Raw genomic sequence first — 25,968 nt, 5'->3', positions numbered from 1 at the left:
AGGGAGAGAGGAATTTACTGCTTGTTTGAATATACTGCTTGTCTGAATTTACTGCTTGAATTTACTTGTTTAAATTTACTGCTTGTAACCAATTAACTCAACTGGAGACACAGGCATCCGGAGATAGGGGCAATCGCTACAGCCCTCCCCCCGTGGAGCCTGACCTGATCTGTGTCATGTCACGTAGACAGGTCTGCTTACACAAGATAACAGGAAAGAGTCGTGCCAGGCACAATACCACCCATCCCTCCACAGTTGAGACACCTGAAGGGAGTTGTAACATTTTTCTTGTTTTGAAGTTATTGGTTTGTGAAATGCTTGCTTTGAAACTATTGGTTGTATAAATGCAGGCTTTTGTGTAATGGTTGTGGGAGCCTATATAATCTTTACCTGAAATTGACTCAGGGTCGATCGCTCTAACCAGACCTGCGTGTCTTGGAAGGACAGTCGGCCCCAGCTAGCTGGCTTAATAAAACTCTGCTTGATTTTTGCATCTCCATACTTGTGCATTTGTTCTCCTGAAGAGACCCACTGAGTCACGGACCCTAACACTGAGAACAAAGGTGTGTGCTGCCACACCGGTCTAATTATGAGATTTTTAAGAATGTTTTTGTTGTTTAAATCACACACACCATAATGCAGGTTATAGTCACACATTTACTTTTCTGGAGAGTCTTATATTTTGTATAGTTTCATGTTGTTGTCTACTGTCCTGTTTCAACTTGGAGTTCCTTCAGCATTTTTTTGTAGGGAAGGTCTACTGGTTATCTGGGAAAGTCTTAATTCGTACTTGGTTTTTGAAAGATATGCCAGCTACAGCTTGGTGGACAGGTTTTATTCCTCTCAGCACTCTGGATGTGTCTTCCCACTTCCTGTGGCCTACAAAGTTTCTACTGAGAATCTGCTGATGATCGTGCAGCTGCTCATCATACATATGGACCATTTTTCTCTGTCTTCAGGATTCTGTCTTTTAAAATTATTGCTTTTCATTTGTGTGTGCACATGTGCCCTGTGAGTGTGCATGTGGAGGCCAGAGGAGGACATGAGGTGTCTTTCTGTCACTCTACATTTTTGAGATAACGTTTCTCCCTGAACTTGAGGCTCACCATTCTGGCTAGGCTAGCCAAGGAGCTCCTGGGCTCTGTTTGTCTCTGGCTCCCAACACCAGGGCACACTCACCGGGCCTGGCTTTTATGTGGGTGCTGGGATGTGAACTCAGGCCCCTTTGCTTGCACGGAAAATGCTCTAGCCCACTGAGCCATCTCCCCAGCCCTGATTCTGTCTTTGTTCAAAGCTGAGCCTTGTTGATGATAGTCACTGGTTCTCATATTGTTGGCTGGTGTTTATATTTTTCTAAAACATCCAGAATTCTAAAATTGCTTATTTTTACTTTTCATTTAAACTACTGTTATAGCATTTCTGTTTTTATACAAAAGAATCATAATAAATCCCCATAAGATCATTCATTGATTCAGTAGTCATTTATCAAATGTTCACAAAGCATTCTGCGGTAGTAAGACCAAAAACAAGTGAAAAAAGTTAAGTAGCCATATTTCTGGTACACTTCATAGTAACTCTTTATGTTTATACTCTGAATTCTAGAATTGCTAGTAGTTCCCAAATACTTGACACTAATCCACACTACCGTCTTCCTCTAACAGTGTGAATGTTAGGTGTTCTTTAAATTTCTTATTTCTGTGACTTAAAATGTATAATATAGCATAACAGTGTGGATATACTTAATGCCACCTAAATGTATATGTAAAATTATAAAGATGTAAAAAAAAGTTTAAATCACCACACAGGAGTAGTTTAAAAGATCCAGTAGTTAAGTGATTCTGTCTGAGTGTTTTAGATCGGCACCTTTATGGCTCAAGGTTTCAATAGAAAATGAGGGGAACTAAGGCTGGGAAAGTCCTGGTGTCTGTGTGTTCCCGTTAGATATCCTGCTTTAGAGTAGGATCGCCATAACCACACCAATTGTAATTCATTCTTTCATTCATTAAAAATTGTTGAGCTGGGCTTAGTGGCACATAACTGCAATCTCCACACTTAGGAGGATCCTGGCTACAAAGTGAGATGTTTTCTCAAAAAAGTCCAAATCCCCAAACTAACAAAACAGAAAAACTCAACTGAGTGCTGATTGCATTTTCAACAATACAGAGCAAACACTGACGCACCTGACATTGTATTTGACCTCAAGATACTTTTATCAATTAAAGAAGCACTCACTCAGCACTGCAGAAGTCTTCTAGTATTTTAAAAGGAAAGACATTTTAGTGGGCTTTTACTATATCCAGTGAAATGAGTTTTACTTACTATTAAGTCTAGGCTTGGATAGTATGCTTTTAATATTTATCAAAATGCCAGAATATAAAAAGATGTTCCATTCTTCTTCTGGCAGGAATCCAATGTCGCTGCCCGAGACATTGTCGTTAGTGTTGTCTTGCATGATTGCCGTGCAAAGCCGGAAGGAGAAGCAAAGTTTATGTTGATTAAATAAAGCTGAAGAAACTACCTACAGGAAAACACAACCATTAGATGAACCCAGCCAAGTTAAATACCTGAGAAAGCCACAGTAAAGAATATCTTACCTTAAAAACGTTTCTTGTCAATGTATTTATTGTATTTTTAATATGCTCAGCTGAGGGATTTTTCTCACTTTCCAAGTCAGGTTGTTTTGAGACACCTGTTAGCTTATAAACTTTTTTTAGTGATGCTTCATCCCTTTTCAAATCATGTTCTTGTTCTTTGTTTTTGGAAGTTGTAGATAAAACAAAAACCTGACGAAACCACTCCAAGGAGAACTGGTACATAAAGTCGACTTGTGTAAGGCTGGTCACTACAAAGTAGAGCAGGGTGCCCCGAGTGGCAATGGGGAGGTAGCTTTGACGTGTTGCTTGAATTCCACTCTCTGCCTTTTCTGTTTCTTTGATGCGTATTGAAATTTCATTTGAAGTCATTTTGGATTTTCTTAATGTTTCTACAATTTCTTCATCATCTAATATACATCCTAAAGACAAGAAAATGAATTTAAATAAAATTGTTATAATATCAAGTAGCTAATTTCAATTCTGTACTCTTTCTGTAAGTGTTTTGGGCTTTTTAATTGGTTTTATGTCCAGATAGTTTGCTTGCTTGTTTATTTATAGGTATGAATGTTTTGCTTGCATGAACCTAAGTGCACCAGGTGCATGCAATTCCTGTGGAGCCCAGAAAAGGACGTCAGATCCCCTGGAACTGGAGCTATGGATGGTTGTCAGCCTCCATGTGGGTGCTGGGAACCAAACCACGTCCTATGCAAGAGCAGCCAGTGTATTTAATGGTCGAACCATCTCCCCAGCCCAGGCTTTTGTGTTTTTAAATAGTAAACCAGAGTTGGAGGTTTTTTTCTTTTTCTTTTCTTTTCTTTTTTAAATATAGGCTTAGCATGACGGTTAGAAGAAAAAGGTGCTCAGAAGAAAGTGAAGACAGACCCAAGTGTAGGTGTGGACTCTTTAAAGGAAGAGTCACCCAGATGGGTTTTTAAATGAATATAGGACTTATTTCTAAGAATTTTGATTAAAAGCACACAGGCCCCACTTTTGACTCTTTTTCTTTCCTTTCTTTCTCTCTATCCCTTCTTTCTTTTCTTTCTTTCTCCCTCCCTCTCTCCCTTCTTTTTAAAAAAGATTTAATTTTTCTTTTGTCTATAGGAGTGTTTTGCCTGCATGTATGTAAGTACATCACATTGTGCAGTGCCTGCAGAGGCCAGAACAGGGTAATGAATTCCTTGGAAGTGGCTGGATTCAATTCCCATGTGGATGCTGGGAATTGAACCCTGGTCTACTGCAAGAACAGTAAGTGCTCTTAACTGATGAGCCATCTCTTCAGGCCTCCCTTTTTACTTCATTTATTTAAAATTTTTTATTTTTGAGAGTTCATACCTGAGTATTGTCTTTGCATTATTTCCACCCCTCCTAGTCCCCCTCCACCCCCTCCAACTCCTCCCATGTCCCACCAAGTCCCTCTCAGTTTTGTGTCCACTTCTTTATTATTGTTCAGTATACACTGATACATGTATGCACTGAGTCCAGTCCATGAAGCGGTGCTTGTCTGTCCCTCTGTTTAGGACCATCCACCATGTGGGATCACCTCTCAGGGAGCTGGTCCATGGAGAGAATTCGCTCTCCCTTCCTCAGCATCCATTGATTTTCCTGTAGCTCTTCATCTCTCAGTGGGACCCCATGACATTCACCCTGACCGTCTTAGCATGCCAACTGCTTAATTTGTTTTTAAATTCTATTTTTGTCATAGGCACATAATAAGTAACTATTCCATCATGAAGAATACATTTTGACCATTTAGTCATATGAGTTGGGGATATAGTCAGTGTATTTGCCTAGCATACCCAAGACCTGGGTTTAATCCCCAGCCCCCTTGTTCTAAATACAACATGTATAATTTATATATTATAATCATATAATTTATTTAATTTAAATAGAATTTTTTCTTCTAACTTTCATATCAATCTCTTTGTATCATTAACTATCTTTTCTCACCTTGTGCTTTCTGGAGTAAGCTCAATGTTTTTTCCTCCAGTTCTTCAAGAGTTATAGAGTCAAGAGAAATACTCTCCAGTAACTGAGCACGTTGATTTTCTAAATGAGGAACTTCATGACTTACTACTGTGGATAAGAGCTGATCTTGCAAGCCTTGGAATGTTACCGTGAAGCTGACCATAGTAACAAAGCTATAAACTGATGGAAGAAAATGGGGATTTTCTAGTTCTGTAGATAAGTACAATCTGAAAAATGAGAAAGGCATCACTTACTCAAAGAACACACAGAAGAAAACATGTTAAGGCAAATGTTTAAATAATGCAAAAAATGTATTTTCCTGGAAATAAACAAGATTAATTTGTAGTGTTTTCAGCTTTGTGGACAAAGATTGCTCTTGGTTTAAACTATATGAATAATTTTGTATTTAAGTCTTTAAAAAATATGGCCAAAAATTGTATCTTTATGAGATTTGATTTAAGCATAATGGCAGAGTAAAGAAAAATAGTAAGTCATCGAGTTTTGACTTGCTAGGCGGTCGTTTCGAGGGCTGGGTTTTACCCTGAGAGCAAGGCAGTGGGGGTTTAAGCAGAGCAGTGCAGCTGTTTCAACTGGATGCTGCAGCTGGAGACTAGCTGGGCAGAGGGGAGGGAAGAGCTGGAAACCCGCTGAAATGTGAGGGATGATGGTGGTTTGGAGCACGTGGTAACCGGGGTAGCAGTGAGGAGGAATCAGATTGTGGATCCTCTTATTTTTACAGCAACCAAGTAAAGTAGGGGCGTTCTCCACTCCATTTTAGAAAGGCAGAGCTGAAGCTGAGGTGTGGCCAGAAAATGTAAGTGGGGGTCTGTCTCCAAGTCTGTCTTCCAAAACAGCGCCCCTCCCCACCTTTTCAAACATACCCCTTTTGGGAATCAGTAGGCCACAGTTGCTTGAAGTGACTGGAGCCGGGCATAGTGGCCCACGCCCTTAATCTCAGCACTCAGAAGGCGGAGACAGTTGGATCTCTGTAAGATCCAGGCCAGCCTGGTCTACATAGTGAGTTTCAGGCCAGCTGGGACAGGGATCCTGAAGCCCGCCCTCCTGGAATCCCTTACTCAGCAGGCTCTGACTGTGAACTCACTTTCCTGGCTTTGCTTTCAGTGTGATAATGCTCTCAAACAACCCAGATAGATGGCTTCTTTCCTAGGAAGTTGTATTTCTGTGGCAATCAAATGCTATTATGGATGGTGAAATTGGCTGGAGGGCGTGGCTTCTGCAGGTGGGTCAGGCAATCTGGGCCAGAGACCTCAAAAGGGAGCAGTTGAGATTCTTGTCCTTGATTCTATCTATGGCATTTTCCTTCTGGCCAGAGGCCAGAATTGCCCAAAGTGTTCCCCTAAAGGGCGCTGGTTCCTATTCTGGCTTCTTATCTGTCCACAGTTAAGCAGCAGCCAGAAGGAGCACAGCCTCCAGGAAGCCCTGCGTGGGGGAGTGGCCCAAACCTAGGCTCAAGAACACCCTGTGGGCCCGATAGCTGGGCTGAGGCACTCCCTTCCCAATGCCCCAACCCAGAAAAGCCTTGTTAATGATAGGACCCCTGATGACAGCCCACCTTCGGGACTCTCTTGCTGTTCAGGAGCTGTTTGCCTCCTGTCTCAAGCTCTCACCTATGAACCTACAATAAACTGCGCTCTAAAACTCCCTCTTCCTGCTGCCCGTAAAATGTCTGATTCTGAGAAACAAAGTGTAAAGAAATGGAAAGCGGGAGGCAGTCAGAAACCCACCTCTGTGGAGTCAAAGCCGATGTCTTAGAGAGTAAGTCCGAGAGGGGCCCTCCTCACGGCCTGGGACCCAGACAACAGTGACCTTCCTTACAGACACAGGGTTTTTATACTTTTCTCTCTGGGGAGGGGAAAGGGGTTTGGAGTAAGAGTTGGAGGTAAGAGGTGGGCCATCTCAGGCAGGCGCAGGATGGGATTCCCCCTTATGAGGAGGGTCAGCCATGCAGGACTCTGGTCCAGGGAGTGCCCAGTGATTGAGATTGAGTCATGTTAGAGTAGGAGTGGGGAGCTGTGAGACACACCTTCCAGGAAAGCCAACAGGGACTGTAATCAATTGCACAACCTCACAAAGAGCATTCAGGATCAAAGATTTCTTCTTCACGAAGGACCTGGAAGCCCACTGGCCTGGGGTGGCAATGGTGGGGGTTGGTAGTCTGGGACCTTGGCCCCCTGGGTTATTGTACACTTAAGGCAAGAAAGCCTCTGTTGCTGTCAGGGAGCTCCACTTTTCCTTGAAGCACTTCTACCTCTCTTGGCAAAATTTTTGCTTTGAATATTAAAGATCAAAGATTTCTTCTTCACGAAGGACCTGGAAGCCCACTGGCCTGGGGTGGCAATGGTGGGGGTTGGTAGTCTGGGACCTTGGCCCCCTGGGTTATTGTACACTTAAGGCAAGAAAGCCTCTGTTGCTGTCAGGGAGCTCCACTTTTCCTTGAAGCACTTCTACCTCTCTTGGCAAAATTTTTGCTTTGAATATTAAACATGGATATTTGTGTGTGTGTGTGTGTGTGTGTGTGTGTGTGTGAGTGTGTGGCCTCCAGGCACTGTGTATTGAGTGAGTGTTAGTGACAATTGTCAATTGTTAACTAGCTTTTTTTTTTTTTTTTTTTTTAAATGTGTATGAGTGTATGGCCTGCATGTATGTGAGTGCACCCTGTCATGCAATGCCGCTGGAGATCAGAAGAGGGCTTCAGATTCCCCTCGAACTGGAGTTAAGGACGGTTTGTAGCCACCATGTGGGTTCTGGGAATCGAACCTGGGTCCTCTACAAGAGCAGTCAGTGCTCTTAACCACTGAGCCACCTCTCCATCCCCCACCTCACTTTTTGAGACAAGGTCTCACTGATTCTGGAACTCACCCATTGGGCTAAGATGGTGGACCACTGAACTCCAAGGGTCTGCCTGTCTCTGCCTCCCCAGCACTGAGATTACAAGCAGGTGCACCACACCTGGCGTGTTACATGGCTGTTCTGAACTCAGGTCTCTGCTTGCACTGCCAGCATGTACTGACGGAGCCATCTCACTCCTGGATTTTTTTTTAAGTGGCCAAACTTGTTGCGCTCAAATGGGTTTTGGGTAAGGGAATCAAATCAAATCCTCAGTACCAAGTGAGCATGTTTCTTGACTTTTGCCTCCCTGCACAGCCCTGGGCTATATCAGAAGCAGTCTGACAACACTGGTAAAACCCATTTTCCTTAGAACATGGGTGACAGATGCAGCCCACAAAACACAAAAAGGATCTTCAACAACGCAGTTACAGCTTTTCCTCAGGAAGACATTCATCAGGGTGAGACTGCAAGGCCTTCAATATTATTTATCTTAAAAATATGACATGTATCTCAATTTGACTATGAGAGGCATTACCTGAACTTTACATTGTATTCAATCTCAGAATCATCAATTCTTATGAAATACTGCCCTCTCTTCTGAAAGATATCCTTTTTCAAAACTGCCTTTAGGCCTGGGGGAAATGATTCAGGGACATGCTGAAAAAAATCCAACAGACATAAATAAGAAAATCATCTTAAGTCAGTCAGTAGCAAAGACACATTTTAAACACCAGTGAAAGACAGTTCTCAGAGAACTGTAATTATATATGTAGTTTTTGTTTGACAAAGATATGTAATTATATATGTAATATATATAATTATGTAATTATATATGTAGTATATGTAATTATATATGTAGTTTTTGTTTGACAAAGATACCGGTCACTTTAAACTTTCAGTCTTCATGCTCAGTGTACACCACACAGAATGTGGTAGGAAGGCAGCATTTGGCCACAGCATCCAGATACCTGCAAGAGGACGGACGTTCCCATTTTCATGGCATTTTCAAGCTTTTGGGGATAACTGCTGTCTTCAATGGAGAGCTCTTGCAGCCTGGGTCCTTCCATCTGATGGATAAAGTGGTGTGCTTGCTTGTGTGGGTCGATCACCAGAGGCCACTGCTGGGCGCTTTTCATCAAGATGGCATTTTCTGTTGAGTACTGACCTAGAGGCAGTCCCTGATTATGCCACTGGTGGATCTGGAATGAAACACTAGAGTTTTCACTATTTTGTGTACTTTTGCAAATTCTTAGTGCTGCACGGGGCTCTGAACGTCCTACACCATCATTGCCTTTAGGACTAAGGAAATTTGCTATGGTAATTGAAGATACCGTGGAAACAGAAAAGAAATTAGAGGACTTGTTTCCAAGGCCCTTAGACTCTATGCATTTATGAAACATGCAGATCTACATAAAAGCAATAGCAGATGCTGGAGAGATGGCTCAGCAGTCAAGAGCAATGGATACTCTGGCAGAGGACCTGGGTTCAGTTCCCAGTACCCACATGGCAGCTAACAACCATCTGTAACTCCAGTTCCAGGGGATCTGACACCCTTTTCTGGCTTCTGTGGGCACTGGACGCATGTGGTGCATTCACATACATGCAGGTGAAACACTCATACAATAAAATAAAAATAATATTAAAACATGGTAATAGCTACTATTTCATACCTGTCACCTTCCAAGCACACATATTTATTATCCAGTGAAATTGCAACATTTCTCAGTTGGAGAAACCGAGGCTGACAGGTCAGGGACATGCCAATTGTCACACTTTCAGAATGCGAGGCACGATAGGGTTTGGCTGAGGAGCTGACTCTCTCTTTCCATGGCCTCTCTTTTCCTGACTCTTTTTCCTGACAGTTTCAGTGTGTTGAGCAAAAAAGGCCAAAGAAGCCTGTGGAGGCAAGAGATGATGGAACAGGCAGCAAGGACCTTCCTGGAGGAAGGGCCCAAGACCTGGGAGAAGCCAAGGAGACTTTTTAGTTCTAGAATGGAAGAAAAGGTCTTTCTTTTGTGTGTGGGTTAGCCTATCAAGAACTGCATGCTGTTGAGTTCTACATTAAAAAAAAAAAAAGAAAAATCCAGAAAAGTGCAAGTACTCCTATTGTTGGGTGGAGACTGCCTCGTGATCTGCCAAGGAGACAGGAATAAACGGTGTGGCAGCAAGTCAACTCTCCAGCCCAGTCACCAAGTAGAATTTCTTTTTTCAAAAATTAATCATTCTCACTCAATGCCAGTTTCACCTTACCTATGTATTTGTAAACAGTATCATTCTGTTTTCTTACTTTCTGAAGTTTAGGTAAATGGAATCTTGATGATTTTGTAGCGTTTGACTTCATCGTGCTGTGAGCTGTTATTATTCCTTTTCATAGCTACAGAGTACTCTACTCTATGAACATGTCAAGGCTTACTTACTCAAGGGCACATGGGTTGTTTTAAGCTTTTGCCTGGAATGAATAATGCTGTAATAAACAGTAAACAGTGAACATCCCTGACACGTCCAGTTGTGAACGCTTCTCTTTCTCTCTGACTTTTTTTTCTGTTTAGAGTGCTGCTAAGAATCCCAGGCTTGAATTTATAATCTTCCTGCCTCTGTCTTCCATGCACTGGGATTATAGGTGTGTACTACCATGCTAAGCTTTTATACATTTCTTTTAGGCTAAATACTAGGAGTTGAGTGTTGGGTCATAGGCTATATAGATCCTAACATCAATGTAAACAGTAATTGTAGCACTGTACATTCTCACAGCAGTTGTGAGAGTGTCTGTCTGCACACCCTTGCTAACTTGGATACTGCCATGCTAGTCTTTTGCATCTTTCTCACAGTGGTAGCTGCTCTGTGCTATCTCATTTGGACTTAATTTTCAGTCCCCTAGTGAGCCTCTTAACAAAGCTCAGCACCTAAAGATGTTTATTGGCTGCTTGGCTATTGCCTTTTGTGAGCTGCCTGTCCACGGCTCCTGCTCGTCAATCCACTGGGTTGTATCACTTTTGCTCACGGACTTCTAGTAGTTCCTTTTCTGTTCTGGATAGATTCTTGAAAATACCCATAACAAATAAAGTAATAATCGGATTCTGCCTTATCTTTGTAGCCTTTTTTGTTTTGTTTTGTTGAGACAGGGTCTCCCTGTAGCTCCAGCTGGCCTGGAACTCACTATGTAGACCAGGCTAGCCTTGAACTCACAGAGATCCACCTGCCTCTGCCTCCCGAGTGCTGGGAGTAAAGGCGTGTGCCACCATATTTGGCAGAAGATAGTTTCTAACTTTTAATCATAGGATGATTTTTCAAAATGTCTTTTAATTATTGACTTGTAGCATAAGTTTCTTCACATAAGATACTTTTAACTTCTACCATTTGATATTTGTTAAAGCTTGATTCATGACTCATTGTGGGGGCAGGTTGCACAATACTCTAATAGTGGTTACACAAAAAGATGTCAGCTGGAAATACTGGCTACCGTATCTATATCCCCACCCCCCTCAAGTCTGTCTATTGGTCACATCTCTTGTACTTTTGCTGAATTTTTTGGTGCACGTGGTCTATGAGTTACAGAAAGAAAGGTGTTACACTGTGTCATTGATTGTGGCACTTACTGGGCCATAGTCATGCAGCTTTTTAAGTCTGCCTACTTTTCCAAATTCTTCAGAAAAATGTAACTGCTCCTTTTCTTTCCATCTCTTTTCTAAGCATGCTTTTCCTAGCACCTTGGGATTCTTTACTCTTCCTGCAAAGCTCCTCTCCCTGCCATGTAGCTGCTAGTCCACCATGTGTCTGACCTCCATGCTGGCTCAAATGGCATGGCTTTTTTCCTTCTCTCTTCTGTTCTCCTCCTCCAGGCAGCTGCTCAGATTTACAGCCTGTCTGCCCTGGGGGTTTTATTTTAAACTCTAATAAAATTTCCTTGAGCTTAAAATATATATATAAAAAATCTTTCACTGTGATTGTAGGTTTTTAAGTATTTGCTTAAAATTTGAGGTCATGTTATTAGGTACAAGTTAATATAGATATGGAGAATCAAGTCAATGCTTAGTATAAAGTTTATTTAATTCTAGTAATCCTTTCTTGGACTATAGACTATTTTTCAATCTTTATTTGTAATTGATGATAAACTTTCTCCTATATTTTATTCTCAATTCTACTGTTTTTAGATGTGTTCTTTTTTAAAAAATATTTTATTATTTTTATTTTTATGTGTATGCGTGTATTGCTTGCATGTAGGTAAGTGCACCCGTGTTGTGCAGTAACCACAGAGGACAGAAGAGGCCGTCGGATCCCCTGGAACTGGAGTTATAGACAGTTAGCTGCCATGTGGGTGCTGGGATTCGAACCCGGGTCTTCTGCAAGAACAGTCAGTGTTCCTAACTGCTGCACTATCTCTCCAGCCCTAGATGTGTTCTTTCATAGAACACATGACTTCTGTTTTCTGCTTTGGTGTATACTATTATATGGTCTTACAATTTTAGACTTATTATTTAAAATATTTATTATTTTTATTTTATGTGTATGAGTGCATTGCCTGCACATATGTAAATATACCTGTGTCATACAATGTCTGTGGAGATCAGAAGAGGGCCATTGGAGCCCCTGGAACTAGAGTTACAGATGGTTGTTAGCTACCATGTGGGTGCTTGGAACTGAACCTGGGTCCTCTGCAAAAGCAGCCAGTGCCCTTATTATTTCTCTTTCTGTATAGGTGTGTGTGCCTACATGAGTGTCTATGTACCATGTTTGTCCAGGTGCTGTGGAAGCCAGGGGGTTTTGGATGCCTGAAACTAGAGTTACAGGTAGCCATGAGCCTTCTGGTGTGGGTGTTGGGAACCGAACCAGATGAGATACAGGCAGTTGTGACCCATCTGCTGTGGGTGCTAGGAACTGAACCCAGGTCCTCTGCAAGAGCAGCCAGTGCTCTTAATCACTGAGCCAGCTCTTTAGGCCCAATTCTAGACTTAAAGAAAAAGATTTATTTTTATTTTTAATTATGTGTTATGCATATGTGTCTGTGTGTAGGGTTTGTGCATATGAGTGCAGGTGCCCTCAGAGGCCTGAGGAGGACTCTGCATCTCCTGGAGCTGGAGTTACAGGAGATGGTCTGACATGGGTGCTAGGAAATTAAACTTGGTTCCTCTGCAAGACTAGCGTGCACATTTAACCACTGAGTCATCTCCCCATGTAGGCCTATGTTTTGGGCTATGGCTAAGACTGACACTTCAATAAGTACACTAATTTTACTTAATGAAAGGAGTTTCAGGAAGAGAAACTACCTATACATATTAGGACAGGGTAGTGTGATCACAGTGGGAAAAATAACATTTCATAAATTGTGCTTAAAGGATAAGAAACAGGAATGAGATGGCATTAGGTCTGTAAGTTTAAAAAGAAAGAAAAGGCTGAAAAACTTCAATATTGTCATTTGTCATAATAATTTAGGGGAAAACATCCAAGTCCCAAACTACACACACTCCCCAAACCCAACCACCAATAACAGCCACATAACAGACGTATGGTACTACCTCATTTTTCTCTGCCATCACTTCAATTAAGGAGAATTTGGATGACAAAGAAATTCTGTTTTCAACGCAAAAACTCTCCCATTTATTTATAATCAACTGGCGGAATTCCGGTGTTAAGACTCCACTGTAGACAATGCACGCTGCTGAAAGAAGTATGTCACCAAAGACTCCTTCCAACTTGTTGTCTATTTGGTGGATTGTTTCCTGCCATCGAATCTAAATGTTAAAACAAAAGCCAGTTTATTAAGTTGATACGATGAAAAAAATTAAAAAAAAATCTTTTTGAGACAGGGTCTCCCTGTAGCCTTGGCTGGCCTGAAACTTCCTATGTAGACCAGGCTAGTCTCAGACTCAGAGATCCACCTGCCTCTGCCTCATGAGTGCTGGGATTAAAGTCAGGTGCCACCAGGCCTGGCTAGATATTATGAAGTTTTTATGTGCGTGTGTTTGTGTGTGTGTGTGGGGTGTATGTGTGCATGTGGGTACGCTCCCCCACATGTGCATGTGTAGAAACCAGAGGTCAATACTGTGTCCTGCTCTGTCACTCTTCACCTTATTCCCCTGAGATAAGAGTCTCTCACTGAATCCAGAGCAAGGCTAGCAGCCAGAACCCCCAGCAACCCTCCTGTCTTTGCCCCCATAGTGATAGGGTTATAAGTAATGCAGCATGGCGATGCCCAGCTTTTTACATGACTGCTGGGGATTTGAACTTACATCCTCATGCTTGTGTAGCAAGCACTCTTACCTGCTCCCTTCCACCTTATTTTTTGGGGACAGACTTTCTCACTGAACCTGGAGTTCACCCACAAGGGCTAGACTAGTTGGTCAGCAAGCTTCTGGGAGCTACACATCTCCTCCTTCCAGCGCTGGGGTTTCAGATGCCCTTGTACATAGGTGCTGAGGATCCAAACCCAGGCCCTCACTTGCTTGTGTTGCCATCTCTCTGGTCCAACGTTATGAGGTATTTTAAAAATTAATGGTCTCTAAGTTGGGTCTATCATTGCTTATTACTTCTTCTCAAGCTACCGTTGACTAAAACTGGTAACATTTAAAATTGACCTGGCTAGGTGTGCTGGCACATGTCTGCAATCTCAGGACTCAGGAGGCCGAAGCAGGAGGATTGCCATCACTTCAAGGCCAGCCTGGACTACATGGCAAGGTCCAGGTCAGCTGGGGCTACAGAGCCCCCAAGATGAACTTCACCATCACATTCCTTCTAAAGCCATTTACAATCCAATTTCTTAGTGAAATCCAAAGAAAATCTTGTTTAGAGAAGACAAAAGAATTTGATTAGCTTTGAAACAAAAGTGAACAGATGACAAAAATCTCCTCCCTTTACCCCAAAGAACCATTTTCTAAGAGGAAAACTAGTCTTATCTTGGTTTTGTCAATGGTGTCATGTTTGCTAAGATAGATACATGGTCATTTTCAATCCTTTGTGCAAGAGAGCAGGAGAGCTTTAAAAGCATCAGTTCAAGCCAGGTGTGGTGGTGCATGCCTAAGATTTTAGTATTTGGGGCCTGACGACTTCAAGGCCAGCTTGAGGTACATAGTGAGATTCTGTCTCAAACAACCCAAATCAATTCATCACATTATTATGGAAGCTCAACAACACAGCAACAACTTTCAGTATCTGCCGAAGCTTCCACCACTTTGAAAATCTTTACACTTCACCATCCTGTTAATAAAATGCCACTGACTTCATGTTCACATGAAGCAACTGAAGTGCAGAGAAAGTCAAGGTGTAGCTGGGACGTGGACGGCATCCTCTGACTGCATCGCCTCTCTTCGATCATGCACGTCCTTGATTGGGTGGACGGCATCCCTGTTAATAAAATGCCACTGACTTCATGTTCACATGAAGCAACTGAAGTGCAGAGAAAGTCAAGGTGTAGCTGGGACGTGGACGGCATCCTCTGACTGCATCGCCTCTCTTCGCTCATGCACGTCCTTGATTGGGTGGACGGCATCCTCTGACTGCATCGCCTCTCTTCGCTCATGCACGTCCTTGATTGGGTGGACGGCATCCTCTGACTGCATCGCCTCTCTTCGCTCATGCACGTCCTTGATTGGGTGGACGGCATCCTCTGACTGCATCTGTACTGGTCGCTCATGCACGTGCTCGATAGGGTGGACAGCATCCTCTGACTGCATCGCCTCTCTTCGCTCATGCACGTGCTTGATTGGGTGGACGGCATCCTCTGACTGCATCGCCTCTCTTCGCTCATGCATGTCCTTGATTGGGTGGACGGCATCCTCTGACTGTATCGCCTCTCTTCGATCATGCACGTGCTTGCTTGGTCACTGAATAAATCCCGGTAAACAAAGCTCAGTCTTCTAGAGCTTAGCCTAGGAATAATGCACTCCTGTCTCTCAGCATGCACTTGGCTCTCAGGGACAGCAATCAAGCTTTGAGGTCCGCAGTCTCCCTGTTTGTTATGATTTCATATCATAACCTGTCCCTGTCCTGGAAGAGTCTTCCAGGATATATATTTATTTAAACAATTAAAATGAATTAATGTTATAGCATATCCTTTGGGACAGGTGAGGCGTAACTAAACCAAGATTTTAGCCAGCTTACCAGGGATTCAAATATAGAGAACACAGATGAATTAGAGAAATTTAAAAATGAAATAAAAGGGGTCAGAAGATTAGCAGAACAAAGTTAAGTCTTCATTTTCCTTCTAATGACGGCTCCTCCCTACTGTTCCTACTCTCACATCCAGTATGGGTTGGGGAAGAAAAAACTCATGACTTAGTCTCTGGAAGGTTTCCTTCGAGCCTCATGGGACAAAAATATTCTTAGGAACAAGAGAAAAGAGCCCCAGGATTCCTTTGTTTATGGGAGGAGGATTTTCTCTAGCTCTTGATAGAAGTTGAAGATAAGGCAGTTTTGGGAGGAATGTGATAAAAGCACAGTGATGTCTCAGTTGGGGTCTGCTGAATCCTGTGGGAACTGGTAAAGGAGGTAGGAGCCAGGGAGGTCTTAGTAGAGGAGGTGGGAGCCAGGGAAGCCTTAGTAAAGGAGGTGGGAGCCAGGGGAGACTTAGTAGAGGAGGTGGGAGCCAGGGAAGACTTAGTAGAGGAGATGGGAGCCAGGAAAGCCTTAGTAGAGGAGATGGGAGCCAGGAAAGCCTTAGTAGAGGAGGTGGGAACCAGGGAAGCCTTAGTAGAGGAAGTAGAGCCAGGGAAGCCTTAGTAAAGGAGGTAGAACCAGGGGAGCCTTAGTAGAGGAGGTGGGAGCCAGGGGAGCCTTAGTAGAGGAAGTAGAGCCAGGGAAGCCTTAGTAAAGGAGGTGGGAGCCAGGGAAGCCTTAGTAAAGGAGGTAGAACCAGGGGAGCCTTAGTAGAGGAGGTGGGAGCCAGGGGAGCCTTAGTAAAGGAGGCAGAACCAGGGAAGCCTTAGTAGAGGAGGTGGGAGCCAGGGAAGCGTTAGTAGAGGAGGTGGGAGCCAGGGAAGCCATGCCTTCTCATCCTCCAGGACAGTCAGCAGGATGGATGCGCACTGCAGACGCTTGGTGGCCAGTTTTTTCCGATTTGCTAATAGCTCTTTTTCAGCAATGGTATCTTTGTAGGATGTGTGTAAAAATTGCAAATGTTCTTCAATCTGAAAGACATTATTGAGAAAAAAAGTTCTCATTCTTATTTGGCTTCAAGAGTTTATCTGTCACTTACCTCACTATGGTGTGTGATCGCTTCATTTTCACATCCTAGAAGATTCTCCTGTGTGGATTACATGATCAATGAAAATATACACTGTAGAAATGAAATGTTTCCCTCAATCCTGAAGTATTGTACAATGCCCTTGTCTTGCAGTCCCTTCTTGTAATCCTTAGGCATTTGAAAAGCCATCATTTTCTAATTTATTTATTCACAAAGAAAATTCCATATCTGAATTCTTTCTCTAAGAAAATGGTTGAGGGCTAGGGATGTAGCTCAGTGGGAAGGCATCTACCTAACAATCAAGAGGATCTAGGATTCATCCCTGACACTGCATAAAACCAGTTACACTGGCACACATACCTATAATTCCAGCACTCAAGAGGTAGAGGAAGGAGGATGAGGAACTGCAGATCATCTTCCACTATAAGGAGAGTGCACCTCAAGGTACACGAGACTCTGTCTCAAAAAAAAAGAATAAGAGAGAGAAAATGGTTTAAAATTTTCCCTTCAAATACAATGAGCAGACCTGAGGAATGAGGGGATTCTTGAAGTTAGCACAGAGGAATGAAGTCTGAGGTGATGCCATAAATTACCCACAGGAAACAAACTTTCATAGACAGCTGGAGTGTGGTTTGATATGAAACGTCCCCCAAGGCTGAGGTACTGTTCTACAACCTCTGGCACTGTTAGGACATGGCAGAACCTGCGGCAGGTGAGCCCTAGGGAGCATGTTCTTTAAAGGGGCAGGGGGGGTCTCAGGACTCTAGACCTTTCCCATCTCTCTCTGGCTTCCCAGCCACCATGAAGTGAACAGGCCTCAGGCCACCATGACGCACTACACCACAGGCCAAAAGCAACAGGGCCGAACTGCAATCAGAACAATCCCTTTTTCTTAATTTGATTATGCCAGGTTTTTGAAAAAAAGAAAGCAAAGCTAACCAGAGGTTTTAGCAGGGTAACTTGAAAAAAAAAAATTGTATAGATAGAATTTTACTTACTGCAATTTGTAATTTTAAGATGTTATCTGGCTAGGTGTGGTGGTGCACATCTGTAATCCCAGCACTTGGAAGGCAGAGGCAGGCAGATCTCTGTGAGTTTGAGGCCAGCCTGGTCTACATAGTGAGTTCCAGGCCAGCTGGGGCTAGAGAAAGACCCTTTCCAAAAACCCCCAAAAAAAAAAAAAAAATAAATAAATAAAAAAAAGATGTTATCTTTCTGAAAATATATATTTAACTTTTACATATATATATGTAAAAGTTAAATATGTAATTATTGAGGTTATAGCTCAGTGGTAATAGTACTTGCCTAACATGAGTGTGAGGCTGTGGGTTTGATCCCCAGCATGACAAAAAAAAAAAAAATCCCTGAAACCCCAAACCAAACCAAACCAAACCGAAGCCCTGCATTTCCTCTCTATTTCTATCACCAGTGTCTGTTGCTTTGTCCTGATTTAGCACTTATTCCTGGATTACCCATAATAATTATTCATTCATTTGTTTACAGTTTTATGCATTGTTTACATACTGGTTTTGCTTGCTCACTTCCTGCTTTCACTCTGCTTAGGACTAATGGCCTTCTACTTTTCTTACTACTCATGGCCTAGTCATTTAAAGTACAGGGTGTATCCAAAGGACTCTGTGTCCTACTATAGAGACACATGCTCATCCACGTTCCTCATGAAACAGCCTAGATGTTTATCAACTGATGAATGGATACTGAAAATGTGGTATCTATACACAATTTAATTTTATTCACCAGTAAAGAAAAAACAAAATCATGAAATTTGTGGTTAAATGGATGGAACTGGAAAATATTATACTGAGTGAGGTAACCTAGAACCAGAAAGACAAATGTTACATTTTCTTATCCATATGTGGATCTTACATTGACTGTTTAGAGTTGTGTGTTTAATTTGGAGTATGTGCCAAATACAGGAAACTAGAAAGGAACCTTTGGTGGGGAGGGGGAAGAAATATCTTAAGGATGGTAGTAGAACACAGGTGATATGAAGGGAAAAGAGGAATAATGGGGAGGGATGTCTAAATGAAGAGAACAGGAGGGTAGGGCAGAGGGGGAGCTGGAAGAGGGATAACTAACTTGAAGGATGTTTAAAAAAGTTGTGAAGCCATACGGGAACCTACTATTTTATAAGCTTCATATATATACATATGTGTGTGTATGTGTGTGTGTGTGTGTATGTACATATATTAGTTTAATTGGAATTACCCTATACAGGAGATTATGTTCATGTCAGAAGCCAAATAAAAAGCCCAGTGCCAGGTGTGGGACACCCTTCAAGTTGTTGGTCAGTGGTGTCTCAGAGTCTCCCCAAACAATATAGGCTATTGCTGTTGCTCTTGGTTGCCTACAAGAGCTTGATGTAAGACTCTATTGCTGAAGACACCACAGAATTTAGTCACAGGACATGGAGAAATCCAGTTGGTACTGACCAGGAAGCTTCCTCCCTGCTGGCTGGCTCTCAAGTGTAGGAAGGTGCTATGTAGGCTGCTGGGGGACAAAAGTCATCAACAGTCTTATCCAGCTGTGAATCCTGTATAATAATCACCACTGTGACAAGATAAGCCATGGATGCAAGAGTGGCACTAGTGTTACTGGCATAACTAACTGCTTTCTGATTAGATTTAAGGCCTGCTCTGTAGGAGGAAGCACATGCCTGGTACTGCAAATCTGTCTGAGAGCCCATGATTGTGGAGCTCACAGGCCTTGGGGGTAAATCTACTACTATTATTTTGCTAAATGAACATAGTATCAAACTGCCCTTTAAATTCATATCTCTGTGCCTATAGATTAAAGCAGTTCTCAGACTTCATCAGCGTATTCTCTTTGTGCAGTGGATGATGGTTAACACAGAACCTCTGACCGATCAATGCCCAGAGAATAAGAGACTATAGAATGCTCAGCACAAATGGGACATCTGTATCATACCCTCTGTCCCAAGGCTCAGAGACCATCACCAAATTGGGGACTTGTAAGAAAAAGATCATAAGAGCCAGAGGTCAAGGAGGACTGGAGTGAAGGTGTCCTCTGGCCATGACAGGACTGTTGCATTAATGAAACCAGAGCAACTGTAGTTATCTGCACAAGATCAAGCCAGGCAACATTCTAGCACAGAGTAAGAATGAGTTCAGGAGCTCCCCCTCCCCAGCTGAGGAGCTACTGACAGTTGATGCCTTCTGGGGGAAGGAGAGTCAGTTTTCTTCAAGGGTCTGGCTCATGGTAGATTCACAATGCTCCAGTAGATGGTCCCACACCCAGAAGTATATGGACAGCACTAATTAGAGTTAATGGGTTATTCATTTTTTAAAAGAGGACATAATGATGGGGGGTAGAAAGGTGGGGGTGGGTCTGGGAAGAGTTAAAGGGAGAAGTTGGGGTGAACATGATCAAAATACAGTGCATGAAATTCTCAAAGAAAATATTTGTGAAAAAAGTATAAGACATATCAATAAAATTAAACACAAGGGATGTTTACTCTGTAATACGCATTGCACTGTATAAAGGTAATGTTTTGATGAGTGCCCAGTGATTAGTAAGCCCTATTTGCTAGAGCTCTGTAGAATTTTCAGAAATATTTTCTATATTAGGACCCAGATGGACAAAAGATCTGTATTTGAGATGGAAAAATTATGCAATAGTGAGGAGAATGTTTTCCACAAAGGGCAGAGAGCCAATGGAGCCAAGTACTGATCAGATGAGTTTTGCACTTGAGAAGCAGGTTGGGCTTGGTCCACTGGACTTCTGGATATTGTCCTTTTTGAAGACTCGGAGCTGTGCACTTGCTGCCTCTGGATAGACTCAGACTGCTGAGGCACTGACACTCACTGGATAGGTGCCTGGGTGGATACATATAGTATATATGGATGAATGGGTAGATGGCGGATGGATGGATGGGTAAATTGATGAACTGAAGTAAGCGCTGATTTAATGCAAATCTTGTAGCCTTGACAATGTGGACATATCCTCTATGCAATTAATTATTTCTGCCAAGAATGTAACACAACACTATTCAGTAAGTTTTTATTTCAGGTTTTGTAGTAATTGAGGCATTGGGAACCCTTTCTTCAGGCCCTTCCCGACCCATATCTATCACCAAGCGCTATCTACCACCTACGAACTCCGTGTTCTGCTACAGTTGCCTACTCAGGCTGAAGACAAAATAGGAGAGCAGTTTATTCATCCCGACAGTTCTCTCCTGGGAATAGAGGATAATTAATAGACATCTACTGCAAATTCAAGCAGGAAGAGGCGGCACTCAGAGGATGCTTTCCGACAGCAGCATAAAATGACAACCAGGCAATGCAACTAGAGACCAATGAAGCCACAATTTCAGTCCAGTATTATATCTACTGAAGACTCTGATGTTTTGTTTACCCAAGGGATACATTGTTAAGCTCCCAAGTCATTTCTCTGATCTAGTTAGTAGGGCCTGTGTCTTAGGACTGGAGACAGAGAAGCTCATCACCTCAAAGGCATATTCTCCCGTCACACAGCTGGAGCTCTGTGTACTACTTTGTTTTTTAATTCCATTACAAAGCAAAATACTCATGCCCATAAAAATCTGAATGTTTCCATTTACCCTTTCATTCTTAGTTCCCAATCTTAACCCCTTCTGGGGTAATAAAATTAATATTTGTGTCTGTTTCCTTCAGTCATTTTCTTTTTCTAAAATGGGTGTATATTCATTGCAGATAGTGATGGATATATAGAGACATTTTTATTCAAATATATCATGTACTTTGAATGTGTTTACCCCTCTGTGCCCTCTCCTTTCTCCATGCTGCTCCTCCTTCCTAACCACTCCTAGAAAGTCTCACCCCTACTTCCATGCCATATTATCTATATCATCCATGATATACCTATATCATCCATATATCTAAACCTGTATCTATATCCCTTGAATAAACTCTCACTTATTTCTCTTCTACGCCTGTTCCCCGAGTGCCAGGTCTTTCCCCATATCCATGCCTTTTTCATTTGTTTTGTGACTCTGCTTTTAACCAAGATTGGCTGTTTGGCATTGGGTTTGGAACTATCCATTGGAGCCTGGTGGGCTCACTGTTTGGTACCCAACTACAAGCAATGGCTATCCCCCTCTCAGAATTCATCAGTTGTCAATAGTTTGGCAGGGAGGGGTAATATATATATATAATATCTGAGTTTGTAAGAAATGCCTGTGGGGCCAGACAGGCAATATAAATGCCTAACATGGATTGAGAGCTGATTTCATCCAAGTAAAAATGATACATCTGAGTTTTTAAGAGAAGATAGGACTTGTGTTTTAAATCAATTCCACAGATTTTTAAAATGTTGATAATTATGAAAAGATGTGTGTGTACAAGGGAGACTATATAAGCCCAGAGGCATCAACTGGCCAGTTTGCCTACACATTTGCCATCTGAATCACATTCTTCATCCACTCTCACAATGTGGCTAAGTCAGTACCAGGGACTGATGGCATCCATTCTAGCTTGAGTCTAGCTCTCATGATAACACCCTGCTTTAATTTAACATGAGACACTTAAGAAGCAAGCATGCCTTTACAAAGCACCAGGGGCACTATGATAAACAGGTGAGTTCAAGGCCAGTCTGGTCTATATAGTGAGTTCCAGGCCAGCTGGGGATACAGAGAGACCCTGTCTCAAAAAGACCAAAAAGAAGACCCTAGTTTGGGTCCTAGCACGTCGGAGGCAAGAGGATCAGGAGTTCAAGGCCAGCCTGGGCTTTTTTGACAGTAAGATCCTGAAAAAAAAAAAAAAAAAAAAGAAGAAGAAAACAAATCACTGTCAAAGACACTGGTTAAGTCTTTAATAGACTGTAATAACGATATCCTGGCAGAATTGGTAAAATGGTATTATGAGGTGGTAATAATTAGCATTCCTGAGTGCTTCATTATGTAGCAGGTACTGAGAACTTTACTTTTATCTGTGTTATTCACTCAATCCTCACAATTACACCCTTCACTGTCCATATGATTTTCACCAATTTTATTTTTGATTAATAAGGTCTACTGACATAATGTTTTTTTCTTTTTCAGCTGGGAATTGAAACTCAGACCTGTGTGTATTCTAGGCAGGTGCTCTGCCACCTAGCAACATCCTCAGCTGCCTGAGGTGGTGACGGCTTCTTGGCATTTTTATATAGTTCTTAAAGGTACTGAGGCTCTAACAAATAAAAACAGTTCTTACCAGCTGTAAACCTCTTTGCTTCTCAGCCAACCTTTGCTTTGCGATTCGAAGGACGTTCTGTGCTTCAGCTACTTGGACCTGCTTAGGTCCCACCACCTTAACGAGAATGTCAAAACAGTTAGGCATACCAGTTAAAGTACTGCTTACACTTGACAGACATTCATTTATAGGTATCAACCTTTAAAATAAACTTTCCTGGAATTTTCTATATACTCATAAGGGATGCAGTTTATTATGGTCAAAAATATTAAAACAAACAAACATGTAGTATAGTTTTCACAGAAGTATTTAATAGGAACATTCGATTTTAAGTCTGTGTGGACTGGCTTAGAATGTCTCAAAGTGTCTTTTAGTAGCTATTGTTCTCACGTAAGTTCACAGGAGAATTGTTGGATAAAAATTACTTTGGACTCTGGCGTGTTACTTCCACATCATTACAGATTCAGGGGACGCTGTACCTTCTGAACTTCATGGTAGTTATTCAAAGCTCTAACCCACTGGCACATAGAGCAACAAGCAACAGAAACCAGGGCCATCTTGTTCGGGTTGAAATCAGACAAGGTTAAAATTCTTTTCAGCTTCACGAACACCTAGAGAGAATATGTTACACAAGAAAAATTATCTCTAATATACATTAGGGTGAATTAGTAATTCCTATAAGAAAATAATTACTGTTTTGACTACAGTCAAGGAGCTATCGCTACGTCTGGGGTTCAAATGGCCCTAGGCCAGGATGGAGAAAGCATCTCTATAAGCATCTGTCAGTGGTAACTTTGCCAGTTCTTTTAAAATGGACTTTAGCTTAGGAAAATTTGGTGTGTAAGGAGGTCTAAATCCCCTGAGCATTCTAATCTGAGGTGATTATGTCCTCTTGTCCCTCCAAGTGGCCCTGTTGACTGAATGGAAGCACCTGGTTTATGTATAGAATTAAAATATTTTTTAAGAATTTATTTTTATTTAATGTGTATGGGTGTATTGCTTGCATGTAGGTAGGTGCACCAGTGTCATGCAATGTCCGAGGAGGTCAGAAGAAGGTGTTGGATCCCCTGGAACTGGAGTTACAGACAGCTGTTAGCCGCCATGTGGGTGCTGGGAATTGAACCCCCCTGGTCCTCTGTAAGCAGTTAGTGCTCTTAACCACTGAGCCATCTCTCCAGCCCATGTATAGAATTTTTAATCTGCTTTTATGAGATATAAATGGAATGATGTCTTTCTCAGGCTGATTCCTTTTCCTTTTCCAGTTAGGCATCGTCTCACCTGCCCAGGAGAACAGAATCACTTTCCTGAATAATTGAGAGGGCAGGTCTACCCTCAACCCAGCACTATTAATTATTAATCATAATTATTAATTAGAATGTTCCTATTCAAATGCTGCGGTCTTTTGGTCATTTCTTTAGAAGAACTCTTATTTTAAGTTTGAAGGATGCACTTAAAAATTTTTTGATTTTATTGAATTTTTGTGTATTTCCTACAGAACATCTCAGTTTTAATCATCTTTAACCCCCAATCCCCACAGGCACCTTCCCATAGCCCCCGACTGGAATTCATACGTGCTGTCATTTGTGTTAAGGCCTATTGTGTCAAGTTAGTGTCCCCAGACGTTCCTCATTGCAAGTTCATCTATTGAGGTCTAGTCAGCTTATCAAAAAACCCCACAGGGAATCATATTTGCTAATTATTCTTTAGAGACTGAGTTGTTACATCAATTCATGAATAATATGAGTATCGATGCTCATATTCTGCCTAAAAATTCACCTTGTTCATAAGAAATCCTGTACTTTCCAGCAGCACATATCATCGTGACTAGCCAGCTAACTGTCTAATTAGCTGTTCAATATGTCTTCTCCATTACAGGGAATATATTGGCGTTCTAACAATTCCACGAAACCTATTATGTTTGGATATGCAGTTTGCTTTCTCCCTTTTAAAAAAGTTATTTACTTAATCTGTGTGGGAGCATCCTGCTGTGTGTGTGTGTGTGTGTGTGTGTGTGTGTGTGTGTGCATGTGCACTAGCAGGGCATGCATGTGGAGGTCGGAGGGGAACTTGTAGGAGTCCGTTCTCACCTTCCACCATGTGGGAATGGAACTCGGGTTGTCAGGCTTGAAGACAAGCGCCTTCTGCCTGCCGAGGTAAGGTGCTGGCCTTTACCACTATAACAGAACATATTTTGTTCTGTTATTTTTAAAATTAATTTTTAATTTTTCACTTCTAATTCAGAATGGATTCTAACACTTCTATTGAACCCCAAAGACTGTAACAATGGAATGGATTAACCATGTATTCACTAGTGATCAACTTTTTACCTTATCAGGAATGCTGTCCTTGTCAAGGTTAACCAGTTTCTTTAGGAATCCAGTTTCTGAAAGCAGCGGCTTTGCTGTCGCCCAGTTTGGCTTCTTCTGTAGAAGAATACACACAGCATTCATCACGGTCAGAACGAGGAAGGGAGGGTGTGTGTAGACTCTGTAATGGAGGGTGAACATCTAATCAGCTTCACAACAAAAACCACATTCTCCCTATAAGCAATCGCAGAAGAGAATATTCACAGATTTACAAACTTTATTTATATCAAAAGTTTAATTTAGCTGGGCTTGGCGGCACACACCTTTAATCCCAGCACTTGGCTGGCAGAGGCAGGTGGCTCTCTGTGAGTTTGAGGCCAGCCTGGTCTACATAGTGAGTTCCAGGTCAGCTGGGACTACAGGGAGACCCTGTCTCAGGAAGGCAAAAAAAAGAAGACTCAAATATTTGAGTACTTGTCCCCAATGGATGGCACTGTTTGAGGTCATGGAATCCAACACCCTCTTCGGACTTCTGTGGCATTGCATGACATAGGTGCACTTACATACATGTAGGCAATACACTTATACACATAGAATAAAAATATAAGAAAGTTGCCTGTATCCTTATGAAACTTTTACACATGTACTTTGCACTTTGTTCATATTCACCCCCAATGCTCTCTTGTTCCCATCCCTCTCCCACCAGCCCCACTCCTTTAAAGAGTCACCCTCTGTTTTCATGTTTATGTATATTTTTAAAAGCTAGCTTTCATGTACAAGAGAAAACACATACTTACAGACTTTTTTCTTTTTTTAAATTTAATAACCACATGATTAGAAGAAGCATTTCATTACAGTTTTAACATATTCAATAACAACTGTCAGAGCAAGGA

General features: G+C 42.0%; 1 protein-coding gene across 1 annotated transcript in view; it reads right to left on the bottom strand.

The window, feature by feature from the left end:
- Positions 1-25,968, bottom strand: part of Dnah14 (dynein axonemal heavy chain 14) — a 322,248-nt gene that overhangs the window by 63,162 nt on the left and 233,118 nt on the right. Inside the window, 10 exon segments of the mRNA XM_029559013.1 lie at positions 2,320-2,518; positions 2,595-3,013; positions 4,542-4,786; positions 7,945-8,066; positions 8,378-8,608; positions 12,923-13,138; positions 16,388-16,528; positions 22,791-22,886; positions 23,249-23,380; positions 25,097-25,256. Of these exon segments, the coding sequence (XP_029414873.1) occupies positions 2,320-2,518; positions 2,595-3,013; positions 4,542-4,786; positions 7,945-8,066; positions 8,378-8,608; positions 12,923-13,138; positions 16,388-16,528; positions 22,791-22,886; positions 23,249-23,380; positions 25,097-25,256 (1,961 nt within the window).

The sequence above is a fragment of the Nannospalax galili genome, unplaced genomic scaffold (genome assembly GCF_000622305.1).
Source record: "Nannospalax galili isolate Female #2095 unplaced genomic scaffold, S.galili_v1.0 scaffold368, whole genome shotgun sequence".
NCBI lineage: Eukaryota > Metazoa > Chordata > Mammalia > Rodentia > Spalacidae > Nannospalax > Nannospalax galili.
The sequence above is the reverse complement of the archived record's forward strand: the minus strand, read 5'-3'. Positions and strand labels throughout refer to the sequence as shown.